We start from the raw sequence: 24445 nt of genomic DNA, 5'->3' as shown, positions 1-24445 counted from the left end.
ACACCTCCACGGCATGACTGCATGGAGCGCCGTTACCTTACCTATTGATCTACTCACATTTGCATGTTTTTGAACTGCTAGGTTGGCACAAGCTAGGGCTGACAGCGGAAGCTCACACAGCTCCCCGGAATTGAGCCTGCGACCTTTCGGTCAACAAGCTCAGCAGCTCAGTGCTTTAACCCACTGCGCCACTGGGGGCTCCCAGAATACACACCAGAATAGGGGCTACCAATAAATGCCCCCAAGGCATCGCTAGGCAGCAGAGGGGGTAATTGAGCTCTCAGAGGGATAATGGATTACCTCTGTTCTTACCTGTCAGCAGAGGGGGTAATTGAGCTCTCAGAGGGGTAATGGATTACCTCTGTTCTTACCTGTCAATTTCCTTTTTAAAAACTCCTATATGCCTCCAATGCACTGATGCACATCTCTGCACAAAATGGGAAGGAGACCTCCACAGTGGTTTGAGACCAGGTTCCATATTCAATGTTCCATGTTCACCTGCACAAACCACATTATAATGTCGGTATGGATGTTCCCAAAGAGGAAAGATGAACAGATGAGATGAAAGGGGATGGAGGGAAAGTGCTTTGGTGCAATGAGTAGGAAATTGTTTTTTCAAAAATTCATGCACCCCTTTTCCTTTCTTTCAAAAGTTTAGAACAGCAACACATTGGAAAAGGGAAAAGGAAAATACTGGATGGGAGTTTAAATATTTTTTTCTGGTATGCTCCTTAGCATAGTGGTTAAATGTATATTTAAACAGCAATTTAAAATTAATTAAATTGTTAACAATATAACAAGACCTTTCAATAACCACAGATCCCATTCATAGTTTTACATACCACAACCAGGGGAAATGATCTCAATAATTTGCTAGGTCCTCCAGGTGACTGTATGATCTATTTCCCCAAGAAGCTATCATAGAATTGCATTGGAGGATCTAGTACATTCCTAGAGAGGATACATCATTAAGAATATCTAGGTCCTCCAACACAACTTTGGTATTCTGGGACCAATGGCATTCAAAGAAAGATATGTGGTTTCACATTTTGTTTATTTCTCATGTCAGGGCAACCACATAACCGCACTCCAGCCTGGAACACATCCCTCACAGATGCAGGAGTATAATTGTATTGCTTTTCCTAATTTACTCTAACTGAATTAGACCTTTGGCCAATTGATAATTGACAGCATCCCCATCTTTGGATCTTTATTTTGGCTAACAGAGAAATAATGTCTTCAGTTCTTGTGGGTTTTTTCGGGCTATATGGCCATGTTCTAGAGTCATTTCTCCTGACGTTTCGCCTGCATCTATGGCAAGCATCCTCAGAGGTGAGGTCTGCTGGAGCTGGGAAAAAAGGGGTTTATATATCTGTGGAATGACCAGGGTGAGACAAAGGGCTTTTGTAAGTTGGGCTAGGTGTGAATCTTTCAAGTGACCACCTTGATTAGCATACAATGGGCTGACTGTGCCTCACCCTGGTCATTCCACAGATATATAAACCCCTTTTTTCCCAGCTCCAGCAGACCTCACCTCCGAGGATGCTTGCCATAGATGCAGGTGAAACGTCAGGAGAAATGCCTCTAGAACAGTGGTTCTCAACCTTTATAATGCCGTGACCCCTAAATAAAGTTCCTCATGTTGTGGTGACCCCCAACCACATTTTCGTTGCTACTTCACAAAAGTAATTTTGCTACTGTTATGAAATGTAATGTAAATGTCTGATATGAAGGATGTATTTTCATTGTTACAAATTGAACATAATTAAAGCATAGTGATTAATCACAAAAACAATATGTTTGGGGGAGTGTGGGCAACGGATGATGGGATCTGAAGTACCTTCAACTGATGCAGCTCTGACTTCCAGAGACCACTGAGTCACCCCTCCCCCCCCCCCCCCCCCCGAAATACAGGCTTGGACCAAACTTGGCACACAGAACCCTAATGACCAACAGAAAATACTGGAGGGGGTTGGGGGGAACTGATAGTGAATTATGGGAGAGGTAGTTCACCTACATCCAGACAGCACTGTGAACCCAAATTACTATGGATCTGGACAGAACTTGGCACAAATACTCAGTATGCTCAAATCTGAAGACTGGTGGAGTTTGGGGAAAATAGACCTTGGCATTTGGGAGTTGTTGGGATGTATAGTTCCCCAGCCATCAAAGAGCATTCTGAAATTCAACCACAATTAAATTGGACCAAACTTGAGCTGTGTGGAAGGGGGCTGGGTTCCCTGAGGCCCCTTCCATACAGCTGCATAAAATACACACTGAAGTGGATTATCTGGCTGTGTGGACACAGATAATCCAGTTCAAAGCAGATAATGTGGGATTTCATTCATCTGTGTGGAAGAGGCCTGGGTTATTTGGGGCCCATTCCATACAGCTGTATAAAATGCACATTGAAGTGGATTATCTGGCTGTGTGGACACAGATAATCCAGTTCAAAGCAGATAATGTGGGATTTCATTCATCTGAGTGGAAGACGCCTGGGTTATTTGGGGCCCCTTCCATACAGCTGCATGAAATACACATTGAAGTGGATTATCTGGCTGTGTGGACACAGATAATCCAGTTCAAAGCAGATAATGTGGAATTTCATTCATCTGTGGAAGAGGCCTGGGTTATTTGGGTCTCCTTCCATACAGCTGCATAAAATACACACTGAAGTGGATTATCTGGCTGTGTGGACACAGATAATCCAGTTCAAAACAGATAATGTGGGATTTCATTCATCTCTGTGGAAGAGGCCTGGGTTATTTGGGTCCCCTTCCATACAGCTGCATAAAATACACATTGAAGTGGATTATCTGGCTGTGTGGACACAGATAATCGAGTTCAAAGCAGATAATGTGGAATTTCATTCATCTGTGGAAGGGGCCTGGGTTATTTGGGTCCCCTTCCATACAGCTGCATAAAATACACATTGAAGTGGATTATCTGGCTGTGTAGACACAGATAATACACTTCCAAGCAGATAATGTGGGATTTCATTCATCTGAGTGGAAGAGGCCTGGGTTATTTGGGGCCCCTTCCATACAGCTGCATAAAATACATGTTGAAGTGGATTATCTGGCTGTGTGGACACAGATAATCCAGTTCAAAGCAGATAATGTGGGGTTTCATTCATCTGTGTGGAAGAGGCCTAGGTTATTTGGGGCCCCTTCCATACAGCTGCATGAAATACACATTGAAGTGGATTATCTGGCTGTGTGGACACAGATAATCCAGTTCAAAGCAGATAATGTGGAATTTCATTCATCTGTGGAAGAGGCCTGGGTTATTTGGGTCTCCTTCCATACAGCTGCATAAAATACACACTGAAGTGGATTATCTGGCTGTGTGGACACAGATAATCCAGTTCAAAACAGATAATGTGGGATTTCATTCATCTCTGTGGAAGAGGCCTGGGTTATTTGGGTCCCCTTCCATACAGCTGCATAAAATACACATTGAAGTGGATTATCTGGCTGTGTGGACACAGATAATCCAGTTCAAAGCAGATAATGTGGAATTTCATTCATCTGTGGAAGAGGCCTGGGTTATTTGGGGCCCCTTCCATACAGCTGCATAAAATACACGTTGAAGTGGATTATCTGGCTGTGTGGACACAGATAATCCGGTTCAAAGCAGATAATGTGGGGTTTCATTCATCTGTGTGGAAGAGGCCTAGGTTATTTGGGGCCCCTTCCATACAGCTGCATGAAATACACATTGAAGTGGATTATCTGGCTGTGTGGACACAGATAATCCAGTTCAAAGCAGATAATGTGGAATTTCATTCATCTGTGGAAGAGGCCTGGGTTATTTGGGTCTCCTTCCATACAGCTGCATAAAATACACACTGAAGTGGATTATCTGGCTGTGTGGACACAGATAATCCAGTTCAAAGCAGATAATGTGGGATTTCTTTCATCTGTGTGGAAGAGGCCTGGGTTATTTGGGTCCCCTTCCATACAGCTGCATAAAATACACATTGAAGTGGATTATCTGGCTGTGTGGACACAGATAATCCAGTTCAAAGCAGATAATGTGGAATTTCATTCATCTGTGGAAGGGGCCTGGGTTATTTGGGTCCCCTTCCATACAACTGCATAAAATACACGTTGAAGTGGATTATCTGGCTGTGTGGACACAGATAATCCAGTTCAAAGCAGATAATGTGGAATTTCATTCATCTGTGGAAGGGGCCTGGGTTATTTGGGGCCCCTTCCATACAGCTGCATAAAATACACGTTGAAGTGGATTATCTGGCTGTGTGGACACAGATAATCCAGTTCAAAGCAGATAATGTGGGGTTTCATTCATCTGTGTGGAAGAGGCCTGGGTTATTTGGGTCCCCTTCCATACAGCTGCATAAAATACACATTGAAGTGGATTATCTGGCTGTGTGGACACAGATAATCCAGTTCAAAGCAGATAATGTGGAATTTCATTCATCTGTGGAAGGGGCCTGGGTTATTTGGGTCCCCTTCCATACAACTGCATAAAATACACACTGAAGTGGATTATCTGGCTCTGTGGGCTCCCCCTTCCCCAACAGCTAAGACGTTTCTTACCCAGGAAGCAACCAGCTGGTCTACTCACTAACCTTGCAGCAGCCGCAACAGGCAGAGCCTTCGAGTCAGGGAGGGGGGAGGCGGGGCAAGGCAGCAGGACTCTTTTCCTCTTCCTCCAGTTGCCCATCAAGGAGGACGAGGAGAAGGGACACTGCTGCAGTTTCTCCGCTTCTTCCTCTTCCATGGCCAGTTGGAGGAGAAGAAACAGCAGCAGACCCCCTTCTCCTCTTTTTCCTACTCTTTCTCCTTGATGGCCAGCTGGAGGAGGAGGAGCAAGAAGAGGAGAAACAGCCGCAGCAGCCCCTGTGCGGCCTCCGCGGTTTCTCCTCTTCTTTCTCCTCTTCTTCATGGGGGAACTGACCTTTGTTTTGGTGAGTTGTAGTTCACCCACACCAGAGAAATTGACCTCCCCCCATGATGGTCCTGGGTCAAACTTGGGCAGCAAGAGCCAGCCCATATGGGGAGCCTTCCACTCGACCCCCACCCCTTCTAAGCTCACGGGGAGGGGAGGGCCCAAGAAGGTCTCCAAAAATAATGTACCTTCTCCCTTGCGCGCCTTTGCCTTGAAGCTCCTCCTCTTGACTCCATGCAGCCTTGTGGGAAGAGGAGGAGGAGCCGACCATGAGTGCCTGGATGTTTGGCTGGCACAGGGGCCGGCAGCCATTTTGGAGGGGGCGGGGCTAACCGAGGTGCCTTCGCGACCCCCCAAAAATGACCCAGCAACCCCCCTGGGGGTCGCGACCCCCAGGTTGAGAACCGCTGCTCTAGAACATGGCCATATAGCCCGAAAAAACCCACAAGAACTGAGTGATTCCAGCCATGAAAGCCTTCGACAATAATGTCTTCCATTGGTGAAAAGAAATGTTGAATTCAAAATTGAGAGGCAGATGAGATGGAATAGATTTTACCCAAAATATACGAAAAAAGGCTTAATCATAATTTGGCCAAAGGCCAAACTGGGTTATCCAAATGAAGAGATTTCTTGTCTAATGACCTTTTTTTGTCCCGAAGTTTCCAACTTGCATGTATAGTCTGCAGGCAGCCCCCAAATTATGAGCAAGATCGGTTCTGTAGATTTGTTCTTAAATTGAATTTGTATGTAAGTGGAAACAGGTACATTTTAAAAGTGTAATTTCAGGCTATCTATCATCTATAGCTTTGGATAGCATAGGGAAGGAGTAACATCCCTGTGGTGTTAGCTTTGCTATCTGTACACCTGTTACAAATATTTCACCTCATTTTCTTTCCCTGTGATAATTGGATTTTGAAAAATCTGGCTTGTTGTGGAAACAAGAATTGGTGAGAAAGCTTCAATGGAGACACCTTTTCACCATGATAACTCTTATAGGAATGAATTTCCTTTCCTAGGGGTAAATTTCTCTTGCTTCCTGTTGTCTCACCCCCATTTGTAACTGCAAGTCATTTCTAAGTCAGATGTTTGTAACGCAGAGACTGCCTGTATTTGGTTTTAAGGACTGAGCCAGAAGCCTACCTGTGCTCTGTCATATAATTTAATAATGTATGTGGAATCTGATCCTTGCAAAGTCTAATCTGAATTACCCTAATCCACACATTTTGAATCAATCTTAGCATAAGAACATAGTTATCCCTGAAATGCTTCACTTCTTGTCATGTGATGACAGTTCTCTGCTCAGAAAAGATTTAAAAACACATCTAAAATGCATATTTTGAATGGGGATACATTTTGAAATCCATGTTTAAATATCTATTTAAATTATTTGTTTACGAGTAAGCAGATGCGAATGTGGCATGGCCTATAAATAAACCCGATTTGTCCATTCTTAAAAATTTGTATGAGGTGAGGGTTACTCTTGAGCTAAACTCCACAGCACTTTTTGAAATCATCCTTGGAGGGTTTTTTGTGCTCTGTCTGAGCTTTGATTTTTGTCAAGGACTTAGTTGAAAAATAGATGAAATTCCAAGGAGTAGTGTGGAAAGCTCCATGAAAAATGGATGTGCTTTTGAAAGTTTAAAAAACTTGCTGAGTTACACACCTGATTCCTGTTGGATGAGTAGCTCAAACACTACCTTCTGTCTTTGCTCCTGGATTTACAACAGTGAACAGGCTAGCAGCTCCCTCCTCTGGTAAAGTAGCTCTGTGGCTTAGAGAGTAAGATCCTTAATAGAAATACTAACATGAGGCATGGGATTCCATTTGCACTTTGTTCATGTCAAACAGCCATGTTTTATACATGTATGTGTGTGCTAGTGATTGTGTATTTTATCAGCTTTAGAAGCATGTCAAGTAGAAATGAAATGCACTGTAAATCATTCACTATATTTTTAATCATAGTATCCAGTACCACTAATTTTGGTTTTAAAAGATTAAAGCAAAAGCTTCTTTGAGGCTCTTGGCAGGCGTCCCAATTTGTCCATCCAACAAATTTGAACAAATGTTAATGAAATTAGAAGGTCAAAAGATGGGGATGAGGATGGAAATGTTGTTTGAGCAATGAAAAGTACTATTTCAGGAAGAGGGTGGAATAGTAAAAACCAAAAATCTGTGAAAATGTTATTGAGACAGAGGACAAAACAAGAAGCTGGTAGTAAGGAAACAAAGGCCAAGGAGAGATATATTTAGGAACTGGTATAACAAGGAAAGTCATGGTTTTCCAGCCATGCATTTCTTCTTGAAGTGAAGGACGGGAAGAAGTTTTGATTGAATGTCCTTGATGAAATGAACATGACCATTCTGAATTACAATACAGATGATGCCATAAGCTTGTTGCAATGTTCATCACGCAATTATGGTAATGACAGTTAGTCTGCACAGACGGTTTCAGTGTGCACTGAGAGACAATTTTGTTATAAAACTAAATTTCAAAATGAGCAGTTGTCATCTCCCTTGACGAATAAGCCAAACAAACATAAGATGTAGTAGAAAATCTTGAATAATGTCACTGAACATATATACTACCCCAGAAGAACAGCTGGGAAGGTCATCTCTAAACTCCCAAATGCAAGGACATGTTCAGTTTTCAATGAAGATCATCATTGGCTTTATTACTAAAAGTGCAAAGATTGCCAGAAGGGTTTTAATTTTGCCTTAATGGTTCATGGAATACTTTCCACAGCTGGGGAGGCTGTCACAATGTATCAGGTGAACATTCACTCTGCACTATTAATACATATTTTTGTCATATAAATGATGGACTTTGCTAACATTTTTAAAGATATTTAGAAAATGGGAAAGAAATAGCAAACGTTGTGTAAAATGTAGCTACTTAGTTAAGCCCTCTTAGATAAAGCCTAAATTAGCATATACAGACACTCTCTCCAGACTTAGAATAATAGAATCAGAGTTGGAAGAGACTTCAGGGGCCATCCAGTCCAACCCCCTGCCAAGAAGCAGGAAAATCGCATTCAAAGCACCCCTGACAGATGGCCATCCAGCCTCTGTTTAAAAGCTTCCAAAGAAGGAGCCTCTACCACACTCCAGGGCAGAGAGTTCCACTGCTGAACAGCTCTCACAGTCAGGAAGTTCTTCCTAATGTTCAGATGGAATCTCCTTTCTTGTAGTTTGAAGCCATTGTTCCGCGTCCTAGTCTCCAGGGCAGCAGAAAACAAGCTTGCTCCCTCCTCCCTATCACTTCTTCTCATATATTTATACATGGCTATCATGTCTCCTCTCAGCCTTCTATTCTTCAGGCTAAACATGTCCAGCTCTTTAAGCCACTCCTCATAGGGCTTGTTCTCCAGACCCTTGATCATTTTAGTTGCCCTCTTCTGGACCCATTCCAGCTTGTCAATATCTCTCTTCAATTGTGGTGCCCATCATTGGACACAGTATTATATGTGGTCTAACCAAGGCAGAATAGAGGGCATGACTTCCCCAGATCTTGACACTATACTCCTATTGATGCAGGCCAAAATCCCATTGGCTTTTTTTTTTTTTTGCCGCCACATCACATTGTTGGCTCATGTTTAACTTGTTTTCCACGAGGACCCCAAGATCTTTTTCACACATACTACTCTTGAGCCACGCGTCCCTCATTCTGTATCTTTGCATTTCGTTTTGTCTGCCTAAGTGGAATATCTTGCATTTATCACTATTGAACTTCATTTTGTTAGTTTTGGCCCATCTCTCTAATCTGTTAAGACCATTTTGAATTCTGCTCCTGTCCTCTGGAGTATTGGCTATCCCTCCCAATTTGGTGTCATCTGCAAACTTGATGATCATGCCTTCTAACCCTTCATCTAAGTCATTAATAAAGATGTTGAACAGGACCAGGCCCAGGACAGAATCCTTCAGCATTCCACTCGTCACTTCTTTCCAGGATGAAGAGGAAGCATTGGTGAGCATCCTCTGGGTTCGTCCATTTAACCAATTACAGATCCACCTCACCGTAGTTTTGCCTAGCCCACATTGGACTAGTTTGTTTGCCAGAAGGTCATGGGGGACCTTGTCGAAAGCCTTACTGAAATCCAGGTACGCTACATCCACGGCATTCCCCGCATCTACCCAGCTTGTAACTCTATCGAGAAAAGAGATCAGTCTGGTATGACTTGTTTTTGATAAATTCGTGTTGACTATTAGCAATGACCACATTTTTTTCTAAGTGTTTGCAGACCACTTCCTTAACAATGTTTTCCAGAATCTTGCCTGGTATTGACGTGAGGCTGACCGGACGGTAACTGTTTGGGTCATCCTTTTTTCCCTTCTTGAAGACTGGGACCACATTGGCCCTCCTCCAATCTACTGGAACTTCTCCCGTTCTCCAAGACATCTCAAAAATGATTGCCAATGGTTCCAATATGACTTCCGCTAGTTCCTTCAATACTCTTGGGTGTAGTTGATCTTGTCCATGGGCGGATCCAGACAGCCTTTTATCCCAGAAGCATCCGCGTTTAGAAAACACAGGTGTTTCTGGGAGGCTGCCTGCACCCACCCAAGAAACTGCATGTTTTCAGGGGTGGGTGTCCAGATGTTGTACTGCGACTTCCCAGTACAGTATCAGGAGACTAACCCCCCTCCCCGAACCCCCCGTAAACTGAGTAAAAAAAGAAAAGAACTCACCCAGCCTCCCTGGGATGACTGCCAGAGTTCTCCTGGCACATACAAATGATGTGCCAGGAGAAAAGGGGGGGAGGGGGGCGAATAAAATTTAGCTCGGAAAACTGTGGGAATACTGTCTGGACTGCAGAATACTGGAAATATTGGGTTTAATCCATGACTTTCAAGAAACCATAGAATAAACCCACTATCTAATTATTTCACTACAAACCAGGGTTTTCCTAGTTTGTAGCAAATTAATTTGGGACTGTCCAGAATGTTGTCTGGACAGCCCCTCCTTTATTGCAGTAGATAAAAGTACTGTCTGGATGGGTCCCATGAGGTCAATATTATGGTTTCACTTAACAACACTCCAAAAATTATTCATTCTAGGGGCCGCTAGGTCTCTAGTGCTATTCTATGATTTTGGCTCAGGCATAGACAAAATATAGTGTTCGCTATTATACTTGTATTTGTGATTTTAATATTTAATAGGATTGTATATGTTCTGAGGCATTGAACAGTTGCCTATATGTAAGCCTCCTTGAGTCCTCTTCGGGGAAGAGAAAGGCAGGGTATAAATAGGGTAAATCAATGAATGAATACATAAAATATACATGGTTTCAAGTATCCATAGGGATTGGGTTGATCTTGAAGCATATTTTCAATTGATATAGGGATCGTAGTATGCTGTTTACATCAGATCATTAGTGTGTGAACACAGAAAACTACACTCTTCCTTCACTTTTACAAGATCGTATATACAATTTGTGATCTCCATATTTCTTGTAAAAGATGTTAGAATGGTGAGGAAATAAACAACTCTGGAGATAATTTCACTCCTGTGCTATTCAGCCATAGAATGTAGAAGAGAATGGGAACTGGGAGTTTAGTTTATGATTCACCCTTTCTGATCACTAGACCAAATTGTCTTTATTTGACTTCTTTTTTTCTCTTAATGCAATAAATATTTTCCCCCAAACCTATTAGCATAGAAAATATTTCAGTACTGAGTTCTATCCACTTCCCAAGAAGACAATGTGCTTCTAACAGCTTACAGGCTGTCTTGGTTGGCAAGTGGACTTAATCCTCTCAATATCAGAGGACCAAAATAAACATGATTCTTGGTTCTCAGCAACATATTGGATGACTCAAATACAACTGCCCAACAATATGTCACCTGAGCGAGTCACATTTGAATGTCTGCTGACTCTCCCTCTTTCATGCATAATTGCATTTGCTCATATTTCATGATTCTCTTTTGGCCTTCTCTCTCCTCTGTCATTTGTTACCTTTTGCTTCTTCCATCAAAATCAAAAGGCCAGACAAAGAAGAATTGTTGTAGTTTGGGACTTATTCTATGTAAAAATTGCATGTGGTCATTCTTTAGCATTATTCTCTGCAATAAATAATATTTGTGCATGGAAATATTATTCTATGTGCATAAAATGCTCTTCCTATGGAAGAAGTGCAGTTTTCCATGCAAAAGCCACATGCCACTTCAGTACAGAATAAGTCTCAACCTGCAAAATGGAACAGTTTTTAAAATTTTCACACAGCTTTAAGAAAAGTGATAAAAGTTACTTGTTGCTGCTTCAAAGGAGAAAATTGTGGGGAAGTCTTTACTACTGAGGGCCCTTCCAGACAGACCCTATATCCTAGGATCTGACCCCAGATTTTCTGCTTTAAACTGGATTATATGAGTCTGCACTGCCAGATAATTTGGGATAGACAGAAAACCCGGAATCAGATCCTGGGATATAAGTCCTGTCTGTAAGGGCACTGAGTTATTTGGACAGAGATATTTAGTTAGGCTGAAGATGTTGAATAATGTGCAGTGTATGTTAACAAGTAAGCAAATAAACAAACAAGCACTGGAAACATATGTAAAAAAATAATAATTAGAAACAGGCATCTGCTCCTGTTCTACTTGGAGCATCCTGTTGTCTCCCTTGGATCACAACTTTCCTTCTAGGAAGAGACAGGAGAGCAAGAGATGCAGTGAAAGAAAACCCTAACCATCCCAAACAGACTTCTCTCCATCTTGGTTTTCCTTTATATTATGTTATTACGTTTTTGCTCCTATATTTTCTTGTAATCCTCTTTGAAAGGATTTGCATTGTGAAAATGGCAATCCTATTCCAACTTCTCTGAGAGTAAGTTCCAATGCATATAATGGAACCTACTTCTGAGTAGTCATTTATGGGAAGATATCAATATGCCTTGAAGGAAGTATGAAGAATTCTGATAATAAATATACTACAAATCATAGGATTATCCACCAAGCACAGTTTAAAACAAGTCAGCTTGATTAGTTGATCAAAATAAATAAATAAAAAGCTTTTACTGATTCCATTTTCATTCCTTAGAGAGGCTCAGAGTATTCCCACCATCACAAACATATATACTTTTTTTAAAAAAAAATCTCACAACAAACCTTTGTGATTGGTTATGTAGATTAAATGGGGCATGCTCAAGATTATCAAGTGAAATTCATAATTAATTAATATATAGTGATCCAGTAAAAGAGAGAGGTCACTAAAATTTGCAATAAACTTCAAAGCATCTTTTATTATTGCCATTATTGTTGTTGCTGCTGTTGCGTGGTGCTTCCAATTTATTTCAACTCATGGCAACACTAGAGCAGATTTATCATTGGGTTTCTGTGGACAAGCAGGGATTTCTATGGCCATGTAAGTCTCCAGAGTCCTAGATCCCTTCTACACTGCCATATGGAATCCAGACTATCTGCTTTGAACTAGATTATATGACAGTGTAAAAGGGGCCTTAGTCCAAAGAAATTCTTATTTCCAAAAAAAGCAAGAGGCCAGCCCATCTCCAATATTTGCTCTCTGTCTGTAGCACTCCTTTCTTAATGTGACAAACACAATAAAGAATACCAGGTATGCACTCAGCTACTGGGCTATAACATTTATAAGCTCCGCAAATGTAACTCTAGTATCTTGATGAAAAACTTTATATGCCCATTCTGTCTTATAAACAAAAAGTAAGAAGTGAAAATTACTCCAGAAATATAATGCTATTCTTTCTCAATAAAAAACAATACATGTTTAAACTGCAGTGTTTAAACCTTATACTCTGCAAGTTATTAGTATTTGAGAACTGTGATTGCTTCTTTGCACATTCCTGGAGTGGAATTTTCTAATGTGTTTCGATTTTAGTACAATATTATGTTCAATGTCTAAACACTATGAAGTGGAAGTCTGCAATTACTGCTGCAAACAATGGTTTGTGTTATACTATGAAGTTAATGAAATCCATATTCTTCTCTTAATAAAGAGATGTTTTGTACAAGAGCTTAAATACTTTCCCTTTTCCTTTAGGATTATCGAGTGAACATCTTTCTCCGGCAGAACTGGAATGATCCTCGTCTTGCCTACAGTGAATACCCAGATGATTCTTTAGACTTAGATCCATCTATGTTGGACTCTATTTGGAAACCAGACTTGTTTTTTGCCAATGAAAAGGGTGCAAACTTTCACGAAGTAACAACAGATAACAAGTTGCTACGAATTTTTAAAAATGGAAATGTTCTATATTCAATCAGGTAAATAGCCAATAAAGAAACTGCCTTTATGTGGATCAGTGGAACTAATATTATTTATATGATCGATGCCATATAAGGATGTGTGAAGGAATACATGAGGGAGAAATGTGGGGGCAGAAACAGAACTGTTCATGTTGTGATTCGAAGTCTTGAGAAACTAGAGAAAGCAGATTCACCAGATGCATAAAAGTTTCTTCCCTCTACAACTATCCTAGTGTTCTCAGACAGCAATCTATGATGGGCCATTTATATTTTTTTCCAAGACATTTCAACCTGGCCTAGATTAAGGAACGGGTCTGTTAGAAACATTATTATCCTGCTTCACCCCTCCCGCATATACAAGCCCCCATGTGGGATAAAAAGTATAGAAATAATTCTCTCTTTTATTTTGGGGCATGTATGACATGTTTATTTTAGTCACCAGTAAACTTTTTTTCAGTAAGAAGTGACTCTGAATGCCATTCAGAGAAGTAACTCTGAATATCTTTGGTAGTTATGATGGGCTTGTGATTCACATCTATTTTTCCATTGTTATAACACTTGCTTGATGCTGGGGAAAATGGAAGGATAAAGAAAGAGAGGCTGACCAAGGGCAAGATGGCTGGATGGTATCCTTGAAGTGACTGGCTTGACCTTGAAGGAGCTGGGCATTGCTGACAGGGAGCTCTGCTGTGGGCTGGTCCATGAGGTCACCAAGAGTCAGAAGCGACTAAATGAATAAACCACACTTACTTTATCATCCTCCCAGTGACTGATCCCAAAAAGTTCCTCTAAATAACAAGAAGAGTATAAGAAGAAGAGCCCAGTGCTGGACTGAGGAGGTGAATCCACTTCAGTTTCATCCAAACTTTTAAGGTGCTTTCCAAAGTACTGACTTCCATTCTCAAAATTCTGAGTTTTATTCAAAGTGCTAAGCCTTATCCATCAACCCTATGCCTTTAAGGTTTGGAATGAAACCTAGAATGAATTCATCATCCCCATTGACACAGAAACCATCAGCAACCACTGGAAGAGACATACTCTTCATCACAAGCATAGGAAAAGCTACAATAGATGAGACCAGAAGATTTTACAGTCCAGTAACTTGTTACCCACAGCAGTGTCTATGAGAACTCCAAAAGCAGCATATGAGGACAATATCCTTTCCCAGTATTACTTGCCAGCATCAAGTATTCAGAGACATGATGCTTCTGGTGATCATGGAATTAACATTTACAATGCAGTCATCGTGACAGTTGCCAATGATAGCATGACTCACCATGAATTAATCAGTTCCCTTTTTAAGCCATGTAAGGTCATGGCCACTACTAGTGTTCTTGAAGTTTAGCTGTGGACTGTGAAAAGAAATGTCATACTTTCTTCTTTCTTGAATCTCCCAACATTGAATTTCTTGAAGAATGAAATTTTTGAAGAAGTTGATAGACATATTGTTTCCGACTGGGTGAAACTATGGCATCATTTAAAGTACAATGGCTGTACACAATACAATACAATACAATACAATACAATACAATACAATACAATACAATAAGCCTTTATTGGCATAACATGGTAGAGAGTATAAAACATAGTACACGTAATAAAAAGGGCTTCTCGTTTGCTACACATTCAGTTTGCAGACTTCATTCAGGAATCTTGCCACTGAAAGGCAGCAGCTAAAGTCCTGGCAATTTAAAAGCAAAATCACTTTGTCAGAATCGCTGCGGTTCTTCAGTGAATCTATGGCTTGTGTTAGCAGGCTGGATCTTAGCTCCTGGTAGAGTGGACAGTGCAGGAGAATATGCGGTATGGAGTCTAGCTGTCCTGTGCTGCAGAGGCAGACCCTCTTGTCGCTCGGGAGGCCATTGAGTCTTCCTCTATGGAGCGGCGATGGCATGATGTTAAATCTAGCCAGCATGTAGGCTCTTCTGTAAGAGGGGTTGGTGAGCTCTGTGATGTAAAAGGCTGGATTTCCCTGTGTGTATGGAATTGCCAAGTTAATAGGTGAGCAGGATTTGTTTGCCAAGCTCAACAATTGGTTGTGGTCCCTTTCTAGCAGCCTCCTTTTGATGAGGGTAAAAATCTCGGGAAAAGATAGTAGGGTCAGGAAATCGCTGTCGTAGCCCAATTCCCCGATCTTTGCTAGGACAGTTGAGCACCATTTGGAGTGGTGGAGTTCGCTCAAGGTGAGTTGAGTCAGAGAGTCGCTGGGACTTTGATAGTGTATAGATAGCCAAAATTTAGTGACGATTAGCCAGATAGTAGCCTCAATAGAATATTGCCCAGATTCAAGACAAAGAACTGCATACGGGACACAGTTGGGGGCACCATATAGTTTGTGGAGGAATTTCGAATGAAAAGATCTGATGGCGCTGTTATTGGGGGTTAACCAGATGGGTGCTCCATGGAGAAGTTGTGACATCGCCTTTGCTTTGAAGACTTGCAGAGCTAGGGGGATATATTGATTACCCCTGGAGTGGAAGAACCTCCTGGTCGCACTGCCACTCGATTTGGCCCGGGCCAGTGCATATTTTAAGTGGGTGGACCATGACAAGTTGTTGCTAAACCAGAGACCTAGGTATTTGAAATGTTTTACTTGCTTAATATAATGGCCCTTTATCTTCCAGACTTGTCTTTTGTTGCTTTTCCCAAACGCCAAGATTTTGGTTTTATCGTCGTTCACCTGCAGTTCGTTCGTCTCGCAAAAATCAACAAATTTATGCAGGAGTCTTTTTAAGCCCACATGAGAGAGGGATAATAGGGCTGCATCATCCGCAAATAGCAAAAGGGGGACATGCTTTGGGCCAATCTTGGGGCTATGCCCGTCAACTTGAGCCAGGGCTGTAGGGAGATCATGCAAAAAGATGTTGAAGAGGAGTGGGGCTAGTACGCACCCTTGTTTGACTCCCTTTTGAACCAGGATCGGGTTTGACAGGCATCCCCTGTGGTCTTTCACCTGGCAGAGGTTTTGGTTGTGCAATTTCTTAATCAAGAAGAGGAGTCTTGGGTCTATGTTGAGGGCTGCTAGTTTTTCCCACAACTTTTTTCTATTCACAGAGTCAAATGCCCCCTTCAGGTCCAAAAAGGCCACGTTTAGCTTATTAGGGCAATTTTTTGAGTATTTGTTGGCTAGGTGGGCCAAGATGTGAGTCTGGTCTAATGTTGATTTCCCCTTAGAGAATCCTGCTTGTTCTGGGCCAATTATGTTGTTTTGGTTGACCCATGATTCTAGCTTAGTTTGCAGGAGCTTGGCATACATCTTCCCTATTATGGAGAGCAGGCTAATGGGCCGATAGTTCATTGGATCGTTTTGGTCTCCTTTTTTGAATAGCTGACTGGAAGCAGCTGCTGGAGGCATCACAATCAAACGACACCAAGAAATTCTGGTCAATAGTAAACAAAACAAACTACCCCCAGGAACCACCCAGAGCAGATATCTCCCTAGAGAGATGGGCCGAGCACTTCTCGAAAGTGTTCGCTGGAATAAACCCTCCCCAAGAAAACGAGGACAGTGGAGAGCTAGTGGGTCCAAGCTGGGAGCCAGTTACATCTCAGGAAATCATCGACTTGATACACAACCTAAAGACAAATAAGGCCCCAGGTAGCGATGCCATTATCCCTGAAATACTGAAGGCAAACCCACTGTGGTGGGCAAATCTACTAGCAAACCTCTTCACAAGGATCAACGAAACGGGGTACATGCCAAAGGCATGGACCTCCTCTATAATGGTCCCAATGGCTGTACACAGTTCCATTTGTCTGTGACTGTCCTTATATTGCACCAACCACGAGTCAATTTAACTGATAAAAGACAGTAGGATATGAACTATCATTCAGCCGACATCTATGATATTTATCAGGCTTCTGAACATCTAAGTTAGCAGAAAAACCTCTGAGCAATGCTTTTGGTTGTGGTAGATAATAAATAATTAACTCATACAGGTCTCAGATACAAACAATATTTTCTGTTTTTATCCAGTTTATAGGATATATGGGTTTATTTCTGACATAATACATTTATTGATGAGTTCAGGTATATATCATTGTGCTGAAATGTAAAACCCACATGTATTTTGACAAAAGGCTTAGGAACAGCCATTTAGATTTATGCTCCTAGGAACATAATCTCAAACAAAACATATATGGACTTCCAATGCAATGTTCTTCATAGGCATTGTCTATAGAATTCTTCTATTGACTCCTTCCAGCCTTTTGACCTTTATAGGCAGAAAATACAAGTATAATCCTCTGTTTTATTGAAGGATACAATTTATTTCCTATGTTTAAAGAATCAATAAAAATATTTTGGTTAGCATCAGCTAGATGATATTGAAAATGCTTAACAAACTAGAATCCCTAACATGGGGATACAAAGCTTGACATGAAATGAATTGAGAGAATACTGTAAAAAAATGTGGCACCACAGGTAAGCCACATTGATATTCATGGGGTTTGCTCACAAGTAACATGTGCATAATCACAACCTTTAAAACATTTTCCTCGGTATATTAAGTAGATTGACGTACATCACATATAATTTCTGAAATAATCAAATGTCTGTGAATTTATATTCTACTAATTACATGTGTCTGGCTGACTCCCAAGAGCTCTTTTTTCTTGTATACAGATGCATGCATATTGCATATCTGAATATGAAGGAATGTGAGGCATCCAATATGCATTTTGTAATAATTGTTTCATATTATTTCAGACTGACTTTAATACTCTCCTGTCCGATGGATCTCAAAAATTTCCCAATGGATGTCCAAACATGTATAATGCAACTGGAAAGCTGTAAGTGTAAACATTGTATTTTTATATTGTTGGTAAACCGTCCTTCACCTCTTTAAACATTGCCAGTTGATTGAAGCATGGCCGTTCATTGGCATAGTTTCTTGCTCATATAGATAGATGTGGTGGTGATGGTTCATAAAAGTAGGAGGAGGAAAAGGAGGATCATCATTATCATCATGCATGTTCTCCTGATCCAGTAACAAAATATTCATCTCCTCATTCTGAAAATGATCATCTCTCTCTCCCATTGCATTAGCAGCCTTGGTGACAAGTTTGAAAGCACTGCTACTAAATGAAATGGAGAGGGAATAGTAAATCTCTGATGGGCAGCAGGAATGGGAGGGTCTATCATGGTTCCACCACTCTAAACTGAAGTCTTCTATTTCGGCATGCTCTGAAACAGGATACCTGGGGTGGCATTGAGATTCTTCTGGTGTGTTATCCACCATATTCAAATTCAAATCATTTATTTTGGTCATTGACCAGCACAGGAAATAGAGTCACATTTTCATACAAACTTGGTATGTTTGGTACATTAAAAATATAAATATCCACCATAATGCACTACCGTCATCTTTTCTAAGCTGTCTGTTATGGTTACAGTGAGGTTGCTGCAAATCCTACATATTGTTTTGCTGGTGGACACTCAACATTCATGCTGAGGCCACCATACCGGGAGTATTCATGACTTTGTGGCCTGATTTGTATCTGCTGATACTTTCTACAAAAAACCATTCTTGACTTGGTTTTCTATACTGGGTGAGATGAGAGTAATCCGAGGTCTTTCATTACAGACAGATCATTACCCTGTGGGATTTAGATTTAAAGAAAATTGAAGTCTCTATGGTGAACAGTAGGACTGAAAAAAGGTTGTCGTTCCAGGAAGCTAATGGATCCAGATGGTTTTACTGAGCATTTTCCTTCACTTCAGCCACTGATTGTGTCAAAGCCCTGGCTGGCATTGTGTCAAAGCCCTGGCTGACCCTTCCAGTTGAAAGGACATAAACAAACAAATTTGAATAGAATTCACAAACTGTAGAGAGAGAAAGTGCTTCTGTTTCTTTTTTTCAAACCTTTTCCCTTGAAATAACTATATTTGTTTCTACTGTTAGTTAAATTGGATGTTCTGCTGACACTGGAAGAGAAGGAAAAAGCCATAATGTGCAATGTGTCAGATCTTTATGAGCAATAATCTTCCAGTTAGACTGAAAAGAAGTGGAATGTAAAAGAAATCACAATATCCCCTTGTTTTCTTACTTGTTCACAGTGGAACTCAGGTCATGCTTAAAGAATCTGTGATATAGTTAGCTTCAGGAGTTCTAATCTTAAGGCAAAGACTCATGCATGTGGCTGTCCTGGAAGCAAGCTGTTGGGCTGCCTTGTAGAAAAGTGGTGGAATCAGTGCAGTCAGCAGGACAACATTCCTTAACCACAGGAAGATGCCTAGAGATTCACTGGGATTCAGTCAATAAGACAAAACTCCATTGCAACCTGTGCTTTAAATAGTCATTTGTAAAATAATAATAATAATAATAATAATAATAATAATAATAATAATAAAGAGCAGAACTCAAGTAAGTCACTGTGACTTGGAGGGCAAATGTCCAATCGCATTGAGCTTTTTGTGAATAATTACTTAGTGTACAAAAATACTACAGAGCATTGTGTTCAAGCACTTTGAGATCAAATGAAGGGAAGATTGTGGTACCATGTTATTTAAAATAAATACTGGCAGTGTTGAACGGTATTGAAATATAAAGTAGAATCTTTAAAAACTTGAAGGAATTAGATTGAATGGTATCTGAAAAAACTTTTAGAGCCCAGACTTGATTTATAAACCAGAAATGAGCTTGCAGGCCATGTGTATCACTAATATCCTGTCTCCAGAAAATGTACTTATAGTCTTTTTTGTAGCCAAATAATGATAGCCACATGTAAAAAAAGAACAAAGTCTGTTCATTGGAACTATTCCTTTTGCAAGAGCCCTGTCGGCCTCAATTAAGCTTGATTATCTGAAAAAAGAAACCATATCTATGTTTGATTCCTCCCCCTTTGATTGAAACCTGTTGATCAATTCCTACATCATGAGGAGAGCGTAGCTACATACGCAGGCTCTATTAGTGAGATATTTGGATTCCAGATTGCAAATGGCAAAAAAGAACCTGGTGTCAGGATGTGCCAGTGGAACACTGCTTTTTCCCCTTTGTGTAGTAATATCTGGTATGGAGTTGGTTTGCCTCCTGAATGGTTGACCTCCCACATTTACAGAAGCAAGAAGGGAAAGGAAGGATGGAAATAATGCTGTGATGGGTTGGATGTTCTCTGTGTATAGTAGTCTGCTTATCAATGTTATGCATTCATGGAGCCTTTGTAATGGTGTGTTTCTGATATAACTACTGCAGCATTTTATTCAAGATAAGACTGCTCTGGTATGTTGGCTGGTGATTACATTTCCATTGGTACTATCATGCTATCAAATACAGCTGTAGTTGGATTTGTTGAACCTGAAAAACTTTAAAGATAATTCATGGTCTGTTTTTCTATTCACATCATATCAGATATGCCCTGTATTGCCTATTTCAGATATGCATTTTTAGCAGAGCTCACACATGTTCTTGTAATTATGCCAGTGCAATGATTTGATCCTTCATTAGTAAAGCAGTGATAAGTGTTAATGTTATCCAATGCATATGAGAGAGAAAATTCAACAGGAGCAGACCACAGGAAATGTGGTAACAAGTTTATATATCTTCTCAGGTGTTTCTCGGGTGCCTGTGGCCTATTGTCTATTCAATAGACTTGTGCACGGATCTGTTTTAGCCATTGTCTTTTGGCTTCTTTGGCTTGTTCAGCTTCTCTGCATGGTCATAATGGCAAGGGCTCAGCTGCCATGTTTGTTTTGGGGGTTTTTTTTTGCCCGAAATGGCCCATGTTGCTGCCAGGCTCAGCTTCTTCTCTTCTATTCAGGAGTATGCGGTGCATGCTTCCCTAATCCCATTTCTCAAACCCAGGCTCCCAAGAAGGGAAGAAAGAAAAAAAGAAAGAAAGAAAGAAAGAAAGAAAGAAAAGGAGCCCAGGAAGGGTGCTTCCTTAACTCCATTCCTCAAACCCAGACTCCCTTGAAAGGAAGAAAGGAAAGGATTCCAGGAAGAGTGCTTCCTTAACCTCATTGCTCAAACTCAGGAAATGGAAAAGGGCACCTTGTAAGTTCCCCATTGCCACCAATTGGCCGGATCTTCCCGGATCTTCCAGCTGCCTAGCCAAAAACAGATTTTTCTATTAGCCGATTTTTGAGAGGCTTCCAAAAATTGATTCAGGTATCAAAAATGGATCGCTCTGCAGCTGAATTGCATGAGCCTACTGAGCCTACTACTCATGCTTTAATAGGATTTGTATTGTCCCTGAGTGGCTTTGTAATGACCAATAGAGTATTTTGATGTCATAGTTTCCTTGAAGTAAAACTAGTATTTGAGGTTGTGTATAGGGCTCATCCAAACTTTGCAATAGTTCCAGGAAATGTCAAGACATTCTGTTTTGGGAAGCCATGCATTGTAACACCTTAAAATTCATGTTTCCATTCGTGCATCTAGTCATATAGCAGACTATATAGGTTAGCAATGTAAATCTAAAAGAAAGAGGAGGGAAGAAACATTTAACCTGGTAACTGGAAATGTAATGAAGGGAGGGGGGTGGGTAAGTAGGAAACCTCTGTGATGAGTCACACAACTCATTTGGAATGTTTTCAACATGACCACCTAAAAATATATCAAGAGGAACCAAGACAATGGATACAGACATGTTATATTTACCCCAGGCTGTATTGTAACCTCCTGGGACAAGGCAAAAAACAAAAAGTAGTAGCCGCATATAAAAATGCAGCTAGCACAAGAAGAAGAAGAAGAAGAAGAAGAAGAAGGGCCTATCCAAACCATACTTTTATTGCAATATCTACCACAATAAAGGAGGGGCTGTCCAGACAATGTTCTGGACACACCTGAATTAATTTGCTTCAAACCAGGAAAACCCTGGTTTGTAGCAAATTAATTAGATAGTGGACTTATTTCGCACATTCTTGAAAGGCATGGGATAAATCCACTATTTTAGGTTCTGGAATGCAGAATACTGCAGTCCGGACAGTATTCCCACAGTTTTCCAGGCTAAATGATCCTGAAAAACTGTGGGAATCAACTGAGTAAAAAAAGAAAAGAACTCACCTGGCCTCCCTGGGATGGCTGCCAGAGTTCTCCTGGAGTGTACAAATGATGAGCCAGGAGAAAGGTGGGGAGCAATTGTCTTCGCTCCCCCCTCCTTTCTCCTGGCATGTCATTTGTACTCACCAGGAGAACTCCGGTAACCGCTCCAGGGAGGCCTGGTGAGTTTTTTTTCTTATTTTACTTAGTTGGGGGGGGGGGGCTTCTGGGGAAGGGGATTAGTGTCCTGATGTTGTACTGGAAAGTCACAGTACAACATCTGGACACCCACCCTAGAAAGCATGCTTTTTGGGGTGGGTGTAGACAGCCTCCCAGGAACATCCACGTTTTTTAAACATGGATGCTCCTGAGATAAAAGGCTGTCTGGATTCGCCCGAAGAAGAAGAAGAAGAAGAAGAAGAAGAAGAAGAAGAAGAAGAAGAAGAGGAGGAGGAAAGGAAGGAAGGAAGGAAGGAAGGAAGGAAGGGAGAAGGAAGAAGACAGGAGGGGTTTTGTCTTGTTTTTTAACTTGCAAAGTATGGCATCTATCAAATCCCAAGGCTTTAAGCCAATCTGGAAAAGCCTTTAATTTATAATAGCAAGAGCAAGAAATAAAGTGAGAAAGAGCTTTTAGTACCTTAAAATCTAAAACTGAAATCCTATGTATTCCTATTTGGGAATAAGTAACGCTGAGCTCATTTCTTAGTAGAGGTCCAAAGGATTGTGTTGTAACACATTTACTGGTACTACAATCTATATCATTGTGTTTGAGGGACTACAGTCTATATCATTGTATACATATAACACTAGCCTTAATGGGCAGGTAGGAAGAAAGACGCACATATCTGTGCACAGAAGATACATTGTGAACAGTGAAGCAAAAAAGACTGGGAAGCAGAAGTTGAGATCATACCAGATTGCTTCATGCAACTGAAGTGACTATTTAGGTCATTTGACTATTTAGGTCATAAATAACTGAAATCACATGTTGTCAGCTACCCATTTCAAATGTATTTGCATCTTGTACTATATTGACGTTTTCATAATTTTTTTTCTGGAGAGTATTCAAAGTTCAGATCAGAGATGATATTTTACTTTATTTTATTTGTGCTTTTTGCCTATTTTTAATGAAATATTTACCCTACAGCTGCTTGTTCAGTGAGTTAAAAATAACAAGGGACAAGGGACAAAAATGCTGGCAGGAAGAACTCATGTACAGAGAATTCTAAAGAATAAGAACCAGCTGATTTATTAAATAATATACTTCCATTAGGGCACTTAAGTTTGCTATCTTAAATATTTTAGATGTCTTAATTTGCTGCCAGTCTTATTTAGTGCCAAACTGAATCAGGATGCCAGTTTTGCAAACATTGATCCCGTCATTAGTGATTTTGCAGCCTTTTCATAATAGTATTTGCTAAAAGTCGGGACGCTAAGGCATGTCTGCTAATCCTAGTTACAACTCTTACAATTTTTTGCACAGCCCTAATACCTATATACAGGCGGGCTCCAAGTTACAAACAAGATAGGCTCTGTAGGTTTGTTCTTAAGTTGAATTTGCATATAAGCTGGAACAGGTACATTCTTTAAGTGTAATTCCAGCCATATATGTATGTGTATGTTTGTGTGTGTGTTTCATTACTTATTACCAAATTAGGGGGGCAGCGAATCATTTCTATAGCATTTCAAAAAATATTGCAAGGGGTTCATCTCATAACTATAACAATATAATGGGATTTTCATTGCTTTTTCATTATGTAATTGCACAAAGGAGCCCTGGTAGCACAGCAGATTAAATTGTTGAACTGCTGAACTTGTTAACCGGAAGGTCAGTGGTTTGAATCCGGGGAGCAGGGTGAACTCCCACTGTTAGCCCCAGCTTCTGCCAACCTAGCAGTTCAAAAACATGCATATGTGAGTAGATCAATATGTACCACTTCAACGGGAAGGTAACAGTGCCCCATGCAGTCATGCTAACCACATGACCTTGGAGTCATCTATGGACAATACCAACTCTTCAGCTTAGACATTGAGATGAGCACCACCCTCCAGGGTTGGACATGACTAGATTTAATGTCAAGGTGAAACCTTTACCTTTACTAATTGCACAAGGTGGTGGGAAGCTTCTAGGGCTCCTTTCTCCTTCATTTTTAGAGCTATCGGGATGAAACTTGCTACAATGGTAGAACACATTTACTACTGTTAATCCACCTCCCAAGTTTCAGAACTTTTCACACATCTACTGATTTTTGGGAATTTTTTAAAAAAATATGAACAACATTTTTTAAAAACCCCGAAAAGAGCTGTCTTTTTGAATTTCTATTTTCAATTATAC

At 40.7% G+C, this 24445-nt stretch overlaps 1 protein-coding gene across 2 annotated transcripts in view; it reads left to right on the top strand.

Moving 5' to 3' along the window:
• GLRA3 (glycine receptor alpha 3) overlaps positions 1–24445 on the top strand; it is a 131755-nt gene that overhangs the window by 83890 nt on the left and 23420 nt on the right. For both annotated transcript variants that reach the window (XM_060778694.2, XM_060778695.2), the window contains exons 4-5: positions 12924–13147; positions 17838–17920. In XM_060778694.2, the coding sequence (XP_060634677.2) occupies positions 12924–13147; positions 17838–17920 (307 nt within the window). The remainder of the gene's footprint in view (positions 1–12923; positions 13148–17837; positions 17921–24445) is intronic.

The sequence above is a fragment of the Anolis sagrei genome, chromosome 5, assembly GCF_037176765.1.
Source record: "Anolis sagrei isolate rAnoSag1 chromosome 5, rAnoSag1.mat, whole genome shotgun sequence".
NCBI classification, from domain to species: Eukaryota; Metazoa; Chordata; class Lepidosauria; order Squamata; family Dactyloidae; genus Anolis; species Anolis sagrei.
This window is presented reverse-complemented; position numbering and strand designations above follow the sequence as displayed.